Source organism: Aquila chrysaetos, chromosome 25 (assembly GCF_900496995.4).
Source record: "Aquila chrysaetos chrysaetos chromosome 25, bAquChr1.4, whole genome shotgun sequence".
Classification (NCBI taxonomy): domain Eukaryota; kingdom Metazoa; phylum Chordata; class Aves; order Accipitriformes; family Accipitridae; genus Aquila; species Aquila chrysaetos.
Genome location: NC_044028.1, coordinates 12,582,917 through 12,602,298, shown reverse-complemented (window position 1 = coordinate 12,602,298; position 19,382 = coordinate 12,582,917). Strand labels below are relative to the sequence as shown.

The 19,382-nt window shown below is 38.4% G+C and overlaps 1 protein-coding gene across 6 annotated transcripts in view; it reads right to left on the bottom strand.

Moving 5' to 3' along the window:
* Nucleotides 1-370: 370 nt before the first annotated feature.
* LOC115335953 overlaps nucleotides 371-19,382 on the bottom strand; it is a 106,097-nt gene continuing 87,085 nt past the window's right edge. For 4 of the 6 annotated variants that reach the window (XM_041120334.1, XM_030002337.2, XM_041120333.1 and 1 more), the window contains 16 exons: nucleotides 19,095-19,223; nucleotides 18,440-18,601; nucleotides 17,153-17,317; nucleotides 15,864-16,029; nucleotides 14,331-14,515; nucleotides 13,633-13,725; nucleotides 13,144-13,348; nucleotides 12,004-12,191; nucleotides 11,204-11,301; nucleotides 10,612-10,796; nucleotides 9,411-9,613; nucleotides 8,647-8,836; nucleotides 7,848-7,957; nucleotides 4,996-5,115; nucleotides 4,407-4,546; nucleotides 371-1,388 (listed from right to left, as the gene is read on the bottom strand). In XM_041120334.1, coding sequence (XP_040976268.1) covers nucleotides 1,373-1,388; nucleotides 4,407-4,546; nucleotides 4,996-5,115; nucleotides 7,848-7,957; nucleotides 8,647-8,836; nucleotides 9,411-9,613; nucleotides 10,612-10,796; nucleotides 11,204-11,301; nucleotides 12,004-12,191; nucleotides 13,144-13,348; nucleotides 13,633-13,725; nucleotides 14,331-14,515; nucleotides 15,864-16,029; nucleotides 17,153-17,317; nucleotides 18,440-18,601; nucleotides 19,095-19,223 — 2,355 coding nt within the window. In that variant the 3' untranslated portion in view covers nucleotides 371-1,372. Of the gene's footprint in view, nucleotides 1,389-4,406; nucleotides 4,547-4,995; nucleotides 5,116-7,847; nucleotides 7,958-8,646; nucleotides 8,837-9,410; nucleotides 9,614-10,611; nucleotides 10,797-11,203; nucleotides 11,302-12,003; nucleotides 12,192-13,143; nucleotides 13,349-13,632; nucleotides 13,726-14,330; nucleotides 14,516-15,863; nucleotides 16,030-17,152; nucleotides 17,318-18,439; nucleotides 18,602-19,094; nucleotides 19,224-19,382 lie in introns of those variants that run through there. The other 2 variants (XM_041120335.1, XM_041120336.1) reach the window with 2 other exon arrangements.

Genomic DNA, 19,382 nt, shown 5'->3' with positions numbered 1-19,382 from the left:
TACAATTTGGGCTTCATTATAAAACACCTCTTCTCTGTAAGTAAGCAGTTATAAAATTACTGCACAGGAAGACTTGAGTTCTACCATGTCTTAAAATATAGCAGCATCTCGTGTGGGTGGGAATCCTTAATGATTGTAGGAATTTTTCCTGACCAGTGTGAGAATCATGTTTTACTTAGAATTTGTGTAAAACTACAGCGTAAGTGTCGGGAAAGTGAGCGTAGACTAAAGCAGCATACACAAGTTAACTTGAGGCCAGCTGCTATTTTTGTCTCTTATGAACTATGGGAGCCATTTAAGCCCAGCTAGTTCCAACTCTGTAGATCAGTACTTTATTCTTACAAATAATCTGTAAAACTGTACTCCAGCATAAAAACAAGGAAGTCAAATGTTTATTAACATTATTTCATAGTTCAGAACACCATTATTTCAATGTTTGCATATTATGCAAAGATATCTGAAGGATTTTGCAGTGTCACCTCTTACTAGGGAATAATCACATTCCTCATACTGGGTGGAGAAATGTAATGCATTTTTTTAATCATTAGACCTACAATATAGAAAGTAATTTAACAGATGAGACGCTTTCACACAGCGATATCTGTAACACCTTAAGACTACTTTATGGATAGGTGTCAGTCACCTTTTCCCAACATGTAAACTGATTTCTGAGAAGGGGGTTCTGAAGACACAAAGGGAGAATGTGAAACTGGTGAACAGATACCGAGAAAGCTGCTTCTCATTTAACAATGTACACATTAATAAGGGAAAAATCAACCAGCATAAAAATAATTAAAATTAGTAAATACTTTCAATTATTTAACCATCTTATTTCTGTCTTGGCCCTCTTGTGTGCTGGCACACTTCCCTGGAAAAAGGTCTCGTTCTCCAGAATTCACTGAACAGCTGAGTTTCAGTTCTGGAGAAAAACAAAGTCAGCATCTCTGCGCAGATTCAAAGCTGATACACTGCTCTTACAAAGTACTTCACTTGTACTAATCTGAGCTGGAAAAGACATTTTGTCATTTTTTAAACGTATTCATGCTACAGTTCGAGGCTTGGGAAAAGGCAATTGTGCCACTGAATGGGAGAATTTTTTTAAAGTAACTGATATGTCTTATGTCCAATTTCTTCTAGTTGATTATAGTTTCTTGCCGCTGCATTGAAATAATTCCTCTTTCCCTCGGGTGTTTCTGGGTGAAAAGCTTTCCTTTTATGCTATATAGGCTTCATTATATTCATAGTCCTAACACTAATTCATTCACACTTTTACTGTTCCCCCTACTATTGCTTCTAGCTTGTCTACTTAAAATAGCTGTTTTATTTTGGGTGCTGAAAGGGTTCTTCTGTCTTCAGGGCTGGTATCTGCCATTCAGAACTGGCTCAAGCTGAAACGAAGAGATGAAATCCGGTTGAGTGGTTAGTAAGTACTTAAAGGATAGCAAGTAACAAGTGGCATGTAATACAAGCTGTTATTATGCTGAATTACAAGAAATCTATGAAGGAAAAAAATAGCATCAGCTATATTTATGACGGTATCAAAAAGCTGTGGGAAAAAGTATTCTAGCATTTTACATACAGTTTTATCTTAGATACATCTTTATTTCAGTTTAGTGTAAGGTTCTTTCTTCATGTTTGATGATAAATTCACATTTAGGAGGAAAAGAGCAGCATTATTACTAAAATTTATGGGCTCTGGCTAGTTCAACTAGCCAATGGAAGTCCTTGACAAGAATGAATTTCTGGAAAGTAGTGCAGAGGTAGCTATTACTGACTGAAATTTTCTCTTGTTCCTGTGACCTTAGATGGCTATTGGTGATGATGCGTGACTAGCCTGGCCATCACAAACTCTTTCACAATATCAAACCTAGTTCTCCCTTACTACAGTTTGGTCTGTTACACTTCCTTCTCTTTAGTGTGTTTACATATTTAAAGACGTAACTCATGTCTTCCCTCAGCCTTTCAATTTTTTCCCCACAGAGAGACCTCTGGACTTTTCTCAGCTGGTTCACAACTTAACTAAAACATGGTGTCTAAACTGGATGCATAAAATAAGCTGAATAGAGGAGAATTATTTCTTGTCTTAAACATGTTTATTCATGTGTACATCCCCAGTATACTTTGCTTGTTTAATAGCATGCTTTAATAGCATGTTACTGTTGTTAACTGAGCTTGTGATCCACTGTAATTCCAATCCCTTTCCTCAGAAATGGGATACTGTAAACTAGCAGCACTAGCTGACTTCAGTCTTTTGGTGACTGAGCCATTCTAAAACCCTGGTTTCAACTGAATATTCAGGCTCAGATTTAACGAAATTTGTCTCTATATTTCATATTCATGTGTTGAAGAGTTTATATAAACTATTGGAGCTAAAGCCACTTACTGCCTACAAGATATTACCTAGAAATTTCATGGCCATCTGCTGCTTATACACTGGGTGAACTGAATACGTAAGGCAGATAATGACATGTGGCATTATTGCCGCATATGGGAGGGTATGCATGTGATGCACTTAACATATATACTGAGTGTTCTTTTTCTAGGTTTTTATTTTGTGGCTGACACAATCATGTACAAATACTTGATAGTTATTCCCTTCCTTAGTGGGTGAGAAGTCAGCAAATACTTGTAAATATTTCTTTTTAAGCATACCACAAATATGTTTGTTGTCACCAAATCACTCTTTTGAGGTGGTAGTGAGTTTACAAATGCAAATGAATAACATTTCATTGCATGTATTAAAAAACCCACCCTGTTTTCTCATTACTAAGCCTTAGCAAAGCATGGAGTATAAAAGCTGGGAGTGTAAACCCAAGTGCTTCCTTTCAAGCAAAAGCATGATTGGCTCTTCTGCATGATTCCGTCATTTAATTAGAGTAAATGTTTCCATTGCAGTCTTGTAAAAATATAATTACATCTGAAGTTATTAAGTATCAGTAATTAGTATGACAATAATTGTATATGTGTTGCCTTTAGTTTTCTCATTCAATGAAAAGATACAAGCATACAGTGAATTTCAAAGAAGGCTTTGTTGGGTTTTTTTGTCTAAACTAAGGAATAACACAATGCAGATGAATAAAAGAATAAGTTTGGGGGATGTTCTTGGTCATCTCTCTTAAGACAGCAATATGTGAATAGTATTACTCAAGTGGTACAAATCATCATTATTTATGTAGCAATTTGTAGTCAATAAATGTCATAGTTCCAAGAAGGTACTGTACGCAGAATATCCAATGGAGACAGAGTTTAATGAAAAACCTGTAGAAAAGGTGTATAGTGGAAATTAGTGAATATACATAATACAGCAAATGCCAGAATATACAGCTGCTATTATCCTTAAATGGTAAGGCGTTTCAGATTATTGTGTTTCTCTGGCACAGGCAGCCATTTGTTCTTTAGGTACTTATATTGCACAATAGCTAAATTGGACTGGAGTAAGATTATGCATAGCGGAAATGGCAACTGTAGAGCTGAACTGTGGAGTAACTCTGTAGTAATAATAATGCAGTAACTCTGAAGAAAATAAGTAGAGGGGATGAAATTTTGTTACTAACAAGTATTTTGGGGCTATGGACTTAGGTTTTTTTCTTTACAGAAGAAGAATTCTTTTCTTAAAATTCTGCACTTACCAAGTAATACAAATACAGTTAGCAGAACACGACTCCAGTCTCTTTTAGAGCAGTAACTGTCCTAATCTAGTTTCTGCAGCAATGTGCAATGCAGCAGTGTGTGCACCTTCACCAAAAAATGTGAGGATCCGTAACTAATTTGCACAATAACAACAGAAATGGGCAAAGGATTGTAATACCAAAAATTTCAAGCCAGCACTACTGCTTTTTTCAGGCTTTTCAGCTTTCTTTGCATTTTTAAACAGATTCCCGGAAGACAGCTGCATTAAAATACAAGTATTGATAATCTTGAAATTCTAGGTTAAGTTTAAAGAAGATAGATTAATTTCATTGAGAGACTGAAAAGTACAAAAATAGGTCACCAAGTATGTTTAGTGCATCTATACAATATGTATTACTGTTAATATGAATCCAAATCTATTATTCAGACAAAAAAAAAAAAAAGATTGAAACAAAAATAGCATCTGAGAAGTGGAACTCCTAGGGACAATCACACCATATTCTGCAAGTATCCTTCTGCCTCCTACATAGCAAATTAGGAGGAAATAACAAAGCCATTAGAGAGTACGAATTGGGTGGGTTATGGTGTGCTTCTGAGTGTACAGCAGAAAGGGTGAGACAAGGAGCAAGAAGAATAATTCCAGGAATAGGATCGGGTTTGCTCATGCGCATAGTCAGATTCACTAGTTTTATTTTCTCATGTGCTTTGAATAATGGACATGTAAGTACTGGAGCAATGCAGTCAGAATATTCAGGATGAAAAGAAATGAAACTTACCACTGGGGAGGAATTTCCACGGGGACAAAATTTCGGTTGCACAAATGAACAAAAGCTGCTGCTAAACTACAGGCAGCCTTCAGCTCCTGTGATTCACAGGTGTCGTATGTACACATGCTGTAGAATGGTTCAGGGTCCACCTTTAATACAAAGGGGATTGTTTAGAGGAGTGGTGTGCAGGGTGCAAGCATACAGCTCTTCTGGAGACAGCAATCTGGCAATGCACCTGCAGGTAAACTGAAAAGGAAGTTTGATTTGCGCCCCCCCGCCCCTTCCCACCCGTGTTAGGACCATTCACAAACCTTTATTCTCTTCCTAATATTGAGGGGTTTATTTGCATTTCCAAATTCTAGACCTGTATACTAAAGAGTGGTACAAAGTAATTCCACTATTTTGTGGATGTCAGGGACCTTAATTTCTATTTATGGTGATACAACACCTTTTCTTCTGCCTGGATTGTTGTTCTGATTACTTCTAAAGAAGTTATCTGCAACTAAACTTCAATATCCTTGCAATAGTTATGAGTACTCCTTTGAAGTATGGCATTTGGGTATTCAGGTAGTCCTTTGGTGGTTGAAGTTATACTTACAACTTTGAAGCAGTTCCTAAGAAGTGAATGTGATTCTTCAAAAAACACTTTACAGACTTTTTGCTTAGCTGTAATTGGACATGGCTTCACTTTCTTCTGTACAAGACTGCACTTGTTCACCTGGGAAAACAGCATTACTCAAGTGGGGGTTTTTGTTTGTTTGTTTGTTTTAAACACCAGTGCAGTGTGAATTCTTTGATTTTTCCAATGTGAGATGGTTTGAAGGGAGATACAGGCAGCTCAGTAGGCTGGTCTGATTAACATTTATTGTTCATTAATATTGGGAAGTACCTTGCACTCTTCATAAACAAACAGTGTATGTCTCATAAATATTACAGATTACAGACATCGCTTCCTTTTTCTGTTAATTTTGTTTTTCACTGAAGGATTGTGGTGTGTAGCTGCTAACACAGTAAGTAGTTGGCTAGTTGTCTTAACTTACTTATATATGACAGATCAGAGTTGTGCTTTTACTAGATCTTTCTGGTGGAGAAAAAAAAAAATTGATATCCTTGCTGGGTTATTCATGGGTAATAAACAATAAGGCAGCTTTAAAAAAACACCAAACTGGAGGTCCCTACAATTACAGGCATTTTTGGACAATAAGATGTGAATGGGGTTTTGTTGTACATGGTTCAGGTAAGGTCCCTTAGCACACCAGTCAAAACCTGATGATACCAAATATTAACAGAACTAGTAATGAGCAGCATTTGCTAAAGTTTCTTAGGATTTGCTTTGACTGAACACTGTTTTTAGTACTCTGTATCAGATCAGCAACTTACTATTTTTTTTAATCAGTAATTTCCTGGCAGATCTTTGAGTTTAGAAGTTCTTTAAGCAAGTGTAAACTCAAGTTCTTTTAATTACTAAGAAAAACTAACTGCCAGTTTAATCTCTTGGATAACGTTCATCCTGCAGGAGTCAGACATTTGCAGTCTCCTTATTAACCTCCTCATTTTGTACAGCAGCTGGTCTTGTAACACTAGAACTTCCCCGACCTTATTTGCAAGGTCAGTGTATGACGAAGGCATGTAATAAACCTCCTGATAGCGAGCTGCCAGTCTGCGTTCATAGTTCGATGTGAGGTGACTGCAGCAATGCAGAGTGACTGACTGCTTTTATCTCAGGCTTCAGCACCTGGCCAGATTTAACCTGATTGTGTTTTCGCTTTCTGTATTGCATATAGCTGTGCTAAAACTTCTGGTCAGGAGGGAGTTTTGCAAGCTCCATTTTATCAGCACAGCTGAATGCACTGCCTGTTTGAATTGGGTATTTCCACCATCTTGTCTCTCCCTACTGCTATAGAAAAGTTTCTAAGACTTTGCATGAACTCCTGACTTGGCACATTTGTATTTCTGGCCATTGCTTTAATGATGTATGACAACAGTACATTATTGGCAATTCAGTCTTTTTATTACTTTTTTCTGAACGGGATGTGACTGCAAAGAGCACAGAGTTCAGCTGGAGTCATCTATAAATTTTTCTTGGTGGTATACAGCACTGCAAAGATGCCATGGCCTACAAATAAAATGTACCAATCAATAGCGTAAGCGCAGCCAGCCATTATGCCATCAGCCACTTAAAGAAGGACATACATGACTTCCCAGCTTGTTTATGACAGTAAGTTTCTTATGTATTGCTTTTATTTTTAGTTCAACCTCTCTGGGTAGTTTTGCATTAGATGGTTGCTTTTTTATGAATATATTAGAAGTTAGTATTTGTAGCAATTAAGAAAATTATACCTACAGTCAGTCACGTCATGATCCCACCCCATTATTAACTTAAACTCATTAGATATATCTCTCCAACAGCAAGGAAAAGTACAAGATACTTGAAGCAATCCTCTTTTTTAAAGCACTGACATACAGCTGAAAATAGTAGCATTTCTGTGCCCAGAACTTGGACATCTTCTGGTGAGAGAAGGTAAAGGGAAGAGTCACAAAATCTTAGTAGTAATAAGATGCTGGTTTCTTTTTTTTTGTAATAGATTCTCAAATTAGGCTTGAAGGGATGTAGAGGATCCTGACAACATGGCTTGAGAGCACAGTAAGGCTACTTTTTTTTTTTTTTTTGGTCAGTTGCATTCACAAATGGCTATGTACACCTGCATGTTTTCATAGATTATTTTCAGCTGAAAATATATGACATGAATTAAGGTTAAGGCTCTTTGAAGCAAAGAGGTATAATACTACTGGTATAAAACAGTTACAACATTTATTTAAGATGGTTATAGGAAGTCCTTTTATGCAAGTTAATAACTGAATCAGTAGCAGCTAACCCTCCAAAAAAGTCTCAGCACTTAGTGGTATGGGGATGGAGAGCAACTTTACTAGTTACTGGTTTCTGAACTTTTGTTTCTTGGTAAGATGAAAAGCAGGAAGAAACTGAAGAGGCTCAACATACCCAGTAGCAACAAACAGCTCTAAAGAAAACTTCAAGAGGGAAAACTTCCTGGTAGAAACTGTGGCCTGACTGATGAACATATGGATTTGTCCCAGACCAAGTACAACCTGGCTCTGCATTCCAGAAAGAGGTGTTCCAAGTAGGAAAACATCAGAGATACTTGGTTCCAACATCAGTTTCTTCTAATAGCAGAAGCAGCCTCTATGTTTTACCTTACCACTTTGGCCAAAAATGCTCAATGCCTATCTACAGGGAATTCTCATATGGTTTTTACCAAATATGTGCAACTTTTCCCTGGTTAAGCACAGGAAAACAAATTACGTACAGTATGCTGCTGTTTTCACTATCTAGCTTTGGTACATCTAAGCCAAAACAGTATGTTGGATGTTGCCCTTTGTGCTGCAGCACCATTGGTAATCTGCATAGAAAGAAGCCCTTCAGGTTGTTACCTGCCAGCTCCATGTGAACTCTTGCACATTGTCAGTGAAGGAACGATTAGGAAGTATCCAGTCATTTCCAGCTTCGTTATCATTGGTACCAAAAAGCCCAGCTGAAATACCTGGAATGGAATTGAAATGGAGCAGAATAGTAGTTGTCATGAGTAGACACAGGAAAATTTTAGATGCTGTCTCTGGGCTGTGATTATTCTGTACAGCAGAGCTCAGCTGTAATGTGGAAGAGGGTAGGTATGCCCAGGCATCCATTATGGATTTTTCTCAGACTGCATTCCTGTTGTCTTTGTTAGCTGTTAATTTGCTTTTCCTGACCAGATCAAGGCGTTGTATCCATTCTCTGCTAATCTCAGGGGTCTGAGCCTTGGAATAGTGTGGGGCATATGAATAGGAATGTATTCCAAGTATACAAAACCCCTGGAAGCTTTTAGGCCTCCCTCTTTTGTGTTCTTGCAGGTTTGACAAGATAAGCCTGCTGTAAAGCAGTGATTCTCAAACAGGAATTGGAGTTGGGCTCACTGCATTACATCTACCCCCTATTTCTGTCTATCATCTGCTTTATTGCACTGAAACAATAGTAACCTAGGTAAACACTTGCTGTTCTTACTGCAACGATACATACTGTGCTTTATTTGGCAATAACTGGGAATGCCTAAGGCCATTTCCAGGGTGTGTATAAATGAAGAGGGGAAAAGCAAGTGAAAGACAACCCACATGCTGGTACTAGAGGTGAGATAATTCAGAGATACAGAAAAAATTACTAACAGCTGACAAAAGCTGTATGATTGATACTCACCATGATGCCATCCAGCCAGAGTGACAGTACAGAGATCATACTGAAAGTCGCAAGAGACAGAAACTCCTTTCTGATTAGACACTTCTATTTTGTTGGTTTCTCTCCTTGAATTAGTGGTATTCTTTTCAAGGGATTGATCCAGCACATGGCAGTTCTCTTCCATAAAGGAAAAGTTATACATCTTGGATATCTGTTTTAAAATGAAAATGCAATTTCAGGTATGTCACAGTGAAAGTTCAATGACAGGCAAGCTCAGTCCGGGTTTGCAGGTAGGACGGGGTCAACTTTGCTCAGCCCAGAGTTAGAGAATAAGAACGGGGTTGTGTTAAACTTCTGAAAGAGCGGGAAAGCACAAAGCCTCCCAGGTCCACTGAGGCTATGGGCCCAGTTTGTTCACCAGCCCTCTCTAACTGCCATCCTCTTGGGCCAGGTAGGAGGAAAGCTGAAAAGTTCATCGAGCCTCTCTCACTTTAAGTACCCAGAGAGCAAAGAGGCAGCCCTTGAGTTAAAACTGGTTTTGTTTTGGGGAGTTATTTCCTGATTAAAAAGTGGTTACTATCTAGCACTTACATCTGAGAGCTGTTCTGATCTATGTTTTGAGCATTAATATTTTGAAGACTTCTTTTTTTCTTTCTTTCTTTTTTGTGTTTGTGTGGGGTTTGGGTTGGGTTGTTGTTGTTTTTGTTGTTGTTGTTGTTGTTTGTTGGTTGGTTGAAGATAATTTCTGGTCTGGAAAGGAAGAATGTTTGACTTTTCCCTCCTACCTTCAGTCTTGGGTAGATACTGATCACAGTCTGGTTCATCTCCACATACAGTGATCTTGAGTTACTGGTTTCCTCATTCAGTATTACAGTGAAAGTATTGTGGACAAAATCCTTGGCAAGAAGTACACTGCAATTTGATGCCAAATCATAAATTTTTCCATCAAAAGTCATAAGATGCTTGGTCCCCATTAATATCGCATGATCTAGAGAACGGTATTTCAGAAGATACATCAGTGAGTTTTCCACAGACTGGTAAGTGCTGTGCTACTACTTGCATACTGCAACACAAACAGCTTCTGGCTGGCATACTCTTACAATAGTTTCTCAAGCTATTATTACATTTTAATTAGTTAAAGTTGCTCTGCAACAAAAATTTCCCCAGTAAAGGAAACAATCTAATAATTTCCTTTTCATTATAGATCCATCTGAATGTCCTAAAACTCTGAGAAACAGGAATTAGGATTCAAAGCTTATCTTGGTTTATAGTCATACTACTTGATAGTCATATTTGTAAGCACCCCCCCCCATACACATTATACATTCCTATGCAGAAAACAGCAAGAATATTAACTGCCTCAAAAAAAAAAATACCCTGCTGAACCAGAGCATCAGAGTCGCAGTCCAGGAAACCCTGCTGACTGATGTATCACTCAGAGTATTTGGTCACTAGGACCTACTTTGAGTGCCCTCTGTTGTCTCTGCCTGCTTGGAGGAAGCCATTAAAAATGGCTCTTTCTGGAAAAGCCACTATCTGTAAGGGACAGTTGGGACTGTTAACACAGTCTTTGAGCATTTAGCAATGCTTTTCTCAAAGTATGGACAAAGCCTCCACCACAAGGCTCAGGGCCAACAGGTATGAGTAGCATGGAACCATAGTATCAACTCACAAAAGCATATAGATAAGACTGATAAATGCCACCTGCTCATTTCTAGTCTCAACAGTAGGAAGTGTGAAGAGTTGCAAAATTTGCATGAATATTAAGTGTAGGAGTGTTTATTGTATGTCAGCTTTACCCAAAGTGTTGATACTATACATACAATTATTGTTTTACAAGAAAGACTATATACACAGTTTATAGGAAAATTATTAATTAGCAACCATCTCTATGTAAACTACTCTTCCAAATATGATTTGTAAAATTTAGAACTAAGTGGAAATAGACCCAGTTACAAAACAAAGCAGCACTTTGAAAGGGCTTACATTCAAAGGGACTCTCCATCATCCTCCGTTTGAATCTGTAATACTCTGCAACTATGTTGATATTGTAGAGGTCTTGGAGAGGCCTCATTAGCTTTTCTTCAATGAGATAATTAGTAATATTTGCCAGATCCAGGGAGCGGTCTGCTTTAGGAAGTACTGGTAGTTTTACTGCCACCGAACAGTTCCTGTAGAATACAAACAAAACAGCATGTGCCCTTATCTGCTAAGCTGATGAAATGCAGTTGCTTTATTATTAGAAATGTGGAAGTGAAATATTCATAAGAACTATAGTCTGGTTAGAATGGCAAAACAAAGATATACAATGGTTAAGACCCGCAATACACCATGCCATATAAGGCCCGTTACCGTAGTCATTGCTACTCTGTCTGCTGCTGAGTAGCATCTTTTGAAATGCAGCCTGTCCTGGTAGCCAACAAAAATGAACATTATGGTGTGATGCCATGTGCCCAAAGCAGAGAATGGCCAGGTGGTTGTCCGCAACCCTCAGAATACAAGCCGATATGAAAACTTACGCACATATCCATTTAGAACACTACTTGGCAGCAGGGATCCTGCAAAAAACACCAATTACCTGGCTGAAAAACTGTAAAGGTTGAGTAAGGGCTTCCGGATCTTGCTCACAGCTCTAGAAAACATGGCCTCTGCCCACCTGAGCATCTGCTGTGTAGTCTATTGGAGAGCCAGAAAAGGACATGATTACAAAACTGAATTCAGTATGGCTTCAGGGCAGGGTCAGTACTCAATAATGAGTTTTAAATCAATAGTCAGTGAAATAGCACTTTAGTTTCTCTTGTACTTGCCTGACAGCATCTTGTCATTTAGAGGTTAACATCCAGAGGACAAACACTAGTCACTACAGCAACAAATAATGGACAGAAATACATCCTTCCTAAAATGACATTACTTAAAGTATACCAATACTTCACTGAGTTAATGTGCTTCAGTAGCTTGCAAAGGATTGATATCTTTGTTAATATAAATTGGTATCATGATATATCCTTTATGCTCTTCATTTCAGCTAGAAGACCCCAAACCTATTTGTACATTTTTTGTTGGAATCACAATTCCTCCTCTCTATGGAAGAAAAGCAGAAGCTACATGAATGACAGATTACTGCTGCTGTGATTTCAACCAAAACTAGTAAAACAACCTCTCCTCTAGCTGGAAAAGTACTGCTCTCAAAGCAGGACAAATATTTCAAGAACAGTAAATTAGCTGTGTATGAGCTTGTTATGTGGAAAGATAACCTCACTATTTCTATAAACAAAAACATTTAACTGTTTTTGTATATCCATAGTTCAAAGCTGAGACTTAAATTTGTAGGCTTTGTCTTTCAAACGATTAAAAATGGAGAATTGAGTTTATACAAACCATATCCAAGCCTGCTTTCACAACCTTTAATGCCACCTGAATTGGTTCCATTAGCCACACATCTTTTACAATCTTGGGTAAAAAAGCCTGGATTTTCTTCATGTACTCTTCTGTCTTCTCTCGCCAAACTTCATCCAGTGGCTTCAAGGTTACATCATAGTAGGCATCCTTCAAAGTTGCTAATGGCTCTGAAGCAAACACAATACATGAAACAAACCTTAGCTAGTATGTTACAAAGTGGCTGTTTGTTCGTTTGTTTGTTTCCCCACAGCTTCCAGCATAAGTGAAGGAGGGACACAGAAAACAGGAAAAGGCAGCTTTGTTTTTATGGCAGTTAGGCACACCTCACAGCTGTGTGCATGGACACAGTCTTACGAAAAACTGAAAGAAGCATTGTAGTTATAACCTGATCCGCACATATGCCTTATAATATAAATACATTGCTGCTTTCCAAAACAAATACAAGGAATGTTTTGCAATATGCCACCATCAAAGCTGTACAGCTTGACCTGTACCCGCTCAAGGAATAACAGGACAGTTTGGTCACAACTAATTTCAAACACAGTATATCAACTAAATCCCACTTTTGAGTGGGAAGAGTCGAGAGGTAAGTGGCCCAAAGTGAGGTATTAATCTTGTGAGAACTGAAGGTTCTCTCAGCTAATTACAGCTGACCACATCTCAAAGGTTTCAATATGAGCCATAGTCCAGCTGAGCAGTGAATTAGTGGCTACTGGATAGACTTGGAAAAAACGGATCAAGTGAAATCTGATTAGTACAAGCATTCGAAACTCAAGGACAGGTGTGAACAGCCCTTCGGGAGGAAATGCTTGCCAGTGGACTGTTAGCAGAAATGCTTCAGCTTAGGAATTGGGTCTGTGTTCTCATCCAGTTGAACCCAGACTCCTGTGTGCAAGAGAACGCCTCTTCAATGATTTCATTAGAAAGGTGGTCACACTGCAGTTACTTAGAGCTTATTGCATCAAGGCTCCCCACTCTGTAAACTAAGAGCCACGGTCAGCACTTTTTGCTAGATCAAAATAGAAACATTTGTGCTGTTCAGCATCTTTTATACTCAAGTTTCTTTTGCCCTGCACTGACATTGCTCTTGTTCTCCTTGCTTTGCATGGTTTTGCTTACTTTGCAATTCATTCTGCATTTCCTGGACAATGTCTTGAATTTTATCCAGGTAAAGCGGGAGCTTGCTTCTCAGAACCTGCCTGATTCCACTTTGCTTCCACACCTGGGCGACAGCTCTACCCACACTGTGGAGGAATCCTGCTACCTTTTGTAAGGCTATTGAAGGCCAGCCAGCTGCTTCAGACAGAAAATCAACTTGCTGCACCTACAGTGGTTCCCAAAAAAGAAGAAATATCAAAATACACAGTGATCACAAGCAAAGCTTTGACTCTATTCCAAGGCAATTCTGAACTCCTCAGTGTTGGTGCAGAGATACAGGATCTTTACCATGAAACATGCTTTTTGTCTATGTATGAATTGCAGGTTAGCACAGGATTAACCATTTAAATGTTTGAGCAAAACAAAATAACTGCATGCAATATAATGATTTTTAGTGAACACTGCATGAACGTTTTATGGTGCTTTCACAGACGATGTACAGATACTTACTGATCTCCTGAATTTCCACATATATCCGTCAAACTTCTTAATCTTCTCCATCAGTTTGGCTTTCAGAAGGCTCCCAATTTCATTAAGTTTGTACTGTGAGAAGATTAATAAAAACCTTGAATTTATGATTTAGAATTGCTTGTGCTGGGTCCAAATCACTCAAAGTTTGTACTAGTTTAAATGCCAGCAAAGATTCACAGTGGCCTCCCATTTCTCAGGGGAAATGACTTCTGCGTTATTGAGTGGTTAGAAATGGCAATAGAAGAGTCTAAGGATGAAAAACCAAAAAGCATCCTCCAAGCAGAGAGTATGTGAAACCCTATTAGAAGTAAAAGCACATTCAGGATTTCTAATCTTAGTTTTGTGACCAACATGCTGAGCAGCCCTGGCGCACTACTGCTGCTCTCGCTTTATTTACTTGCCCTCTTTGGAGGATACACACTTTAGGACAGGGTCCCATATTTTCTAGGCTTTCTAGGTATCGCTGAACTTTTTAATTCTCACCATCGCATCTTTTCACACCAAAGTTAAAAATAATGTTATCATGAATTTAAAAATTGAGTAATTCCCCCTTTTGCCTGGTTACTCGCCAAAACTCACACCTGAAGCCTACCTGGAAGATGCTCCATCAAACTGACAAGATTAAACAATGTTCTGGAAAAATCACACTGCAGTTAAGTGCCACTGAAGGGTCTCACCTCAGCCTTAAGAACTGGATCCCCACATCCATGAGCCAGAAGACTCAAGCTTCCATTAACAGCTGCGAGGGTCATTTGTCCCATGTTCTCTTGCCTTTCTCCATTAATGTTGAAGTAGGTATTAATGGTAGCCATCTGTTGCCCATCAGTACAAGCACTGACTTCCACTCCTTCTTCCATATCCCCTTAGAGAATGAAAAGAGCGAGCTTCATTTACAGGAACAACACTGACAGACACTGTTTCAAAGCCAGCTTTTTAATTACTTAGGTGATCAATCAGTGTTAGGTGTTTGTGGAAAAAAACCAAGAGGAAATAAACAGGAGAAAATTAGATCAGTGTCAGCATTTGATTTTTTTCTCTTTGTGTGGCTTGTGAATGATTTACAAATACAGATTTGCTACTGCAAAGAAAGCACTGCATTAATATAAATCTAAATAATTCTCTCAGTCCCAGTGATTTACAGACTTTTTTCTACTTTAGTCTTCCACTGTCCTTTGTTGCTGATGTTTCAAAACTGCTTAGACTATAAATGAAAGTGTCAGTCACTCATCCACCCATCACACACATAAGTTGTTTCTGCCCAAGTACTGACGAGCATAAGCAGAAATGGTTGGCAAAGTACACGTAGAATCTGGGTTAGGACAGTTGAGTTGAATAATTTCTCCGAACTTCTGACTTCAGTAACTCACAAACTCATGGTCTTAATCTCAAAATACATCACAGCACTTACAAGTGAGGCCATGAACCTGAGAGAAATTCCACTGCAGAAGTGTGGAATGGCAAATCCGCAACTGAAACTCAGACTGGGATTGTCAGCAACATGAGTTTGAGACAACTGTCATGCCACTACATCTACCTGGTTTGCATACAAATCTAATGTAGTTGAAAGGTAGATGAGTCACAACAGAAAGCATTTGCAGCAGGGCTCATTCCATTGAACTTTAACATCTAAAGGTTAGGTACAGTCAGCCAACAGCCCTGTTTCCTCTCTGTTGTCAGTCAGAACTGACTGCTGCTGAGAGAATCACCTGCAGAGGGTGATTTCATATGTCCTGTTTCATACATCTGTTTCAGCATGGGGTAGAGTCAGCCTCTGGAGATGCTTTTCTCTTTCCCTTCATTGAAATTGGAATGTAATGATTATCTTAAAGGAGGCACACAACTTTAAGATGGCTAAATCAAGATGAAATGAAGCCTCTCTTTGATCACCATCCATTATAATCCTTCCCTGGCTAGTAATCATAAAAATGTCTCCCAAACTGACCTTTGTGTAACAAGTTTTAAGCTTCAGCTTTTCATTATCTGAAAGACCATAGCTTGAATCGCCATGAAACTGAGCTGGCTTGGTACTAGAGAGACATAGCCTTTCTTCCTGCCTCCTCATACCAATGACAGCTGTGAATCATAGAATCCCTAGAATATCCCAAGTTGGGAGGGACCCATAAGGATCATCAAGTCCAACCCCCTGCTCCTTGCAGGACTACCTAAAACTAAATCATATGACTAAAAGTGTTGTCCGTGAAGGTACGTACCTTTCAAATACCCCATGTAGTACTGAAAACACTCCTTTCCTTTAGAAGCAGCTAATTTTACTTTCTCTTTCTGATCAATAATCCCCTCCACCAGGATTTGGCTCTGAACGGATGAGGAAGTAGCAGTTCCTGTCAGGCCTAGCCAAATATCTTCAAAGGCTCTTAACTGCAGACATAAACGAAAAACATTTATTCAAAGCCACCACACAGAATTAATGAATGTTCAGAGATGATGCTCAAATATCAGTGTTTCCCACAGAAGGATAAGCGGTGAGGGAAATGTTTTCCAATGCTTGTGTACTGCACAGGAGTTACACTCTTAAGAGAGGCACAAGCATTAGAATGATTGGCTCAAGAGCTGAATGACTGGATAGCACGAGGCTTGTGGACAAAATTTTAATGCTAGCAATGAAAGAAACATACTCTAACAGTCAATTCCCTGTGAGGCTGCTAATTTTTGCCATTTATTCCAAAATAAAGAATAGAGAAAAACCACGTAGAGCAGCTGATGCTTCTTTCAGCTCCCTCCTTTCTAAAGAGAGAAGTAAAAATAATTTAGTATTTGTCTTAGCCTCTTAGTGATTAAATCATCATCATTTTGTTAAGATGTGGCCTGTTGTCTCAGTTAATTACGGCAGACTACCCACATTACTTCTGATGAAGAGTTTGGATGGTGCTGACCACATTACTTTTCTGCTTGACTCTGTTGCCACCATCAGCTTCCCCACCTTATTCATTTCACAGAAAATTAAGAGTAAATGCAAAATACAGGGGGAGAGAAAAAAGGAAGAGATTTGCCTCAGGATGAGCATCATAGTAGCTGTTCTGTGCCTTTCTTAAGGCCAGTTTTTTTCTCTGGTAAACAATGCTTTGTACAAGTCTCACATTTTTTCCCCCCCCGCCGCCTTTTTTTTTTTTTTTTTTTTTGCTATGGTGCAAAAAAACATACCTTACCAAACAGACCGGTCATGCTGAAGAAGGTGAGCTATAATAAAACATAGCCTCTTAAAACTTTTATATACTCCAGTTGATATACACTTACTATATTTGTCATTGAGCTCTGCAGGTAACTAACATTGGTGCCTTCCTTTCTTTCTTCATCATACTGCATGTACGTTGCATAACCGCTCCTTTAAAAACAGCACTAAAGAAACCAGCAGTATTTTATGCTGCCTGTACTTGCCTGCTGTTTTAACATCACTGGCTGCACCTGATCAGTTTGGAAGGTAGATGGCAGTAGGCCTTTAAAAACCAAAAACCAGTGCCACTAAAATAAAATAAAAACTCACTTCAATTTCCAAAGAATAGTTCTTCACATCAGCTGTACTCTGGTTTTTTAAGGATACTCCAATCAACCCTTCATCTCTCCTATGATCAGCAAGGTGGACTCTGCCCTCTGATTGCAAAATGAAGTCATCTTTGTTGAGCTGGTGTTTTCCAGAGAAAACAATTACCTAAGTATGAACAAAAAAGGTGTTAAAAGCTTAATTCTTCCAAAGAAATGGGCTCTACATAGAGTAGTTAGAGGTTGTACAATGTTAGCATTCTCATGAAATTACACAATGAAGTGAGGAACAAAACTTGTAGTTTCAGAAACCAGCACATCCTCCTTCTCACAGCACTGTCTTACTTCATTACATCTTCAGTTTCTGTGGTATAACAAACCATGTTCAGTGATTACAGCCTAAGACAAGATGAACAGCTGGAATATAACTATTTTATTAAAACAAGTCCAATTTTTTTTTGGTCTTATGCTTCTCAACTACTCTAGCTAGGCTTTTTGATGCATGCATGCCTTTGCAGAAAAGGATCCAAAAGAATACAGAGTCACCTGATTTTGAAGTGACATGCATATACATTTTTTGCATTATAAACAGGCTCTAACACATCTTAGTCTTGGAAAAAGTTTTCACTGGCATCAAAATTTGGCTGCTGTTTCCCATTGCTAACAGGGTGTGACCTGCTCTGACAGTAAATGAGGAAACCAACTGAGATGCATTTTATCTACTGGCAACTGGAAAGAGACCACATTTGTTACAAGTTCAAAGTTTTGTGTTTGTTGTGATTATCTATAGGCAACTCTGGGGTCCAGTGTGCACCTAAGGAAGATCATGGATGGGTCTTCGGTTCAAAAAATAAACGACAACTGTAAGGTTACACTAAGTTTCAAAAACCCATTACTACCAGCACAGCAGCCAAAAAAAAACCAGTAAACTTTTACCTACAGGGGAAGGAAAGCACTTTTATTCTTCTCTAGTTTCCTTTTTGATCACTTATGAGCCTGTTTTGATATTCTCCAGAAACATGAAGTTAAAAGACCTTTGAGAGAGGAATAGGAAAGAAAGAACATGGAGGAAGTGGGAATGTTTACAATCATAACAGGACCACAGAATGTACTACAGTGGCAAACACAACCTTTCTGCCTAACCCATCAAAAGACACTGTTTATTTATGGTTCATTACGTTACAGAAGTATGGCAATTCTTGTGAAAAGTTGCAGCTGAGAAAAACTGAGTCATCAAACCAGTAATTACATTTAAAGTGAAGTAGGCTCAATATATTTATGTGAGACTTACATTTGGAAGGTCACAGAACTCAAAGCTCATATAATAGTCCAGGCAAGATGAGTAGTTTGTTTCTATTTTACCCAGAATCTTCTGTTTGGTGCATGAGGTCAGGAAAATATTTTCCAGAACAGCTTCTAACTGAAATTTATCAGGATACAGGAATTGATTTCTCTGCAATGAACCAAGAAAACAAAGTTAAAATGTGACAACAGAATCTTAGACACTCCTCTGTGCCCACTCATCCCATCTCTCAACATCACCCTGTCCGCGTGCTGGCTTTTTTTATTCTAGTAGCTTCAGGGTTTCAACCTAACATTTCCAAAATGTAACATTTCCACTTGCCAGTGTTTTGGCTTATCAGGACAGTTACTAGTCCCCATCCTACAGAATTAACTCAACAGGTTTGCAAATTTAGGGCACAAGTGAGGCCTTTAGTTTGTAAGAACTCATTTTTTTCTTAATTATGCTACATTTAGCTTTCTTCCTATGCAGACAATACGTAAAAGGTAAAAATGCAATAACGGTATTTCACAGAAAGTGTTACTCTGCAGAAGCTTTCTTAAAATCCACTCAAAATTACATACAAAAACTAAATAAATTCCCATCTATTAAGAACAGCTTCCATAAAAATAGTGAGTTAACAGATACAACTGCCTTCTCCTACCTCATACGTTAAATTGTGCTTGAATTTTTTGTCATCCCAGTTCAGATCTAGATATTCGTTAAACAGTGCTGATCTTTGCTCTAGAGACCCACATGCATGCATGTGTTCCATACTTAACACTCTCTGAAGCTGGAAGAGGGAAAAAAATTAAGACATACGTATTAGTAATTTTCTAAAAAATATGTTCACTATATACTAAAGTATATACTATTTTTGCTTTCTGGGCAAAAATACACCCCTGTGAGAACCCCTGAATGGTCTATACCAATAAAAGACTGCTTCAGTCTC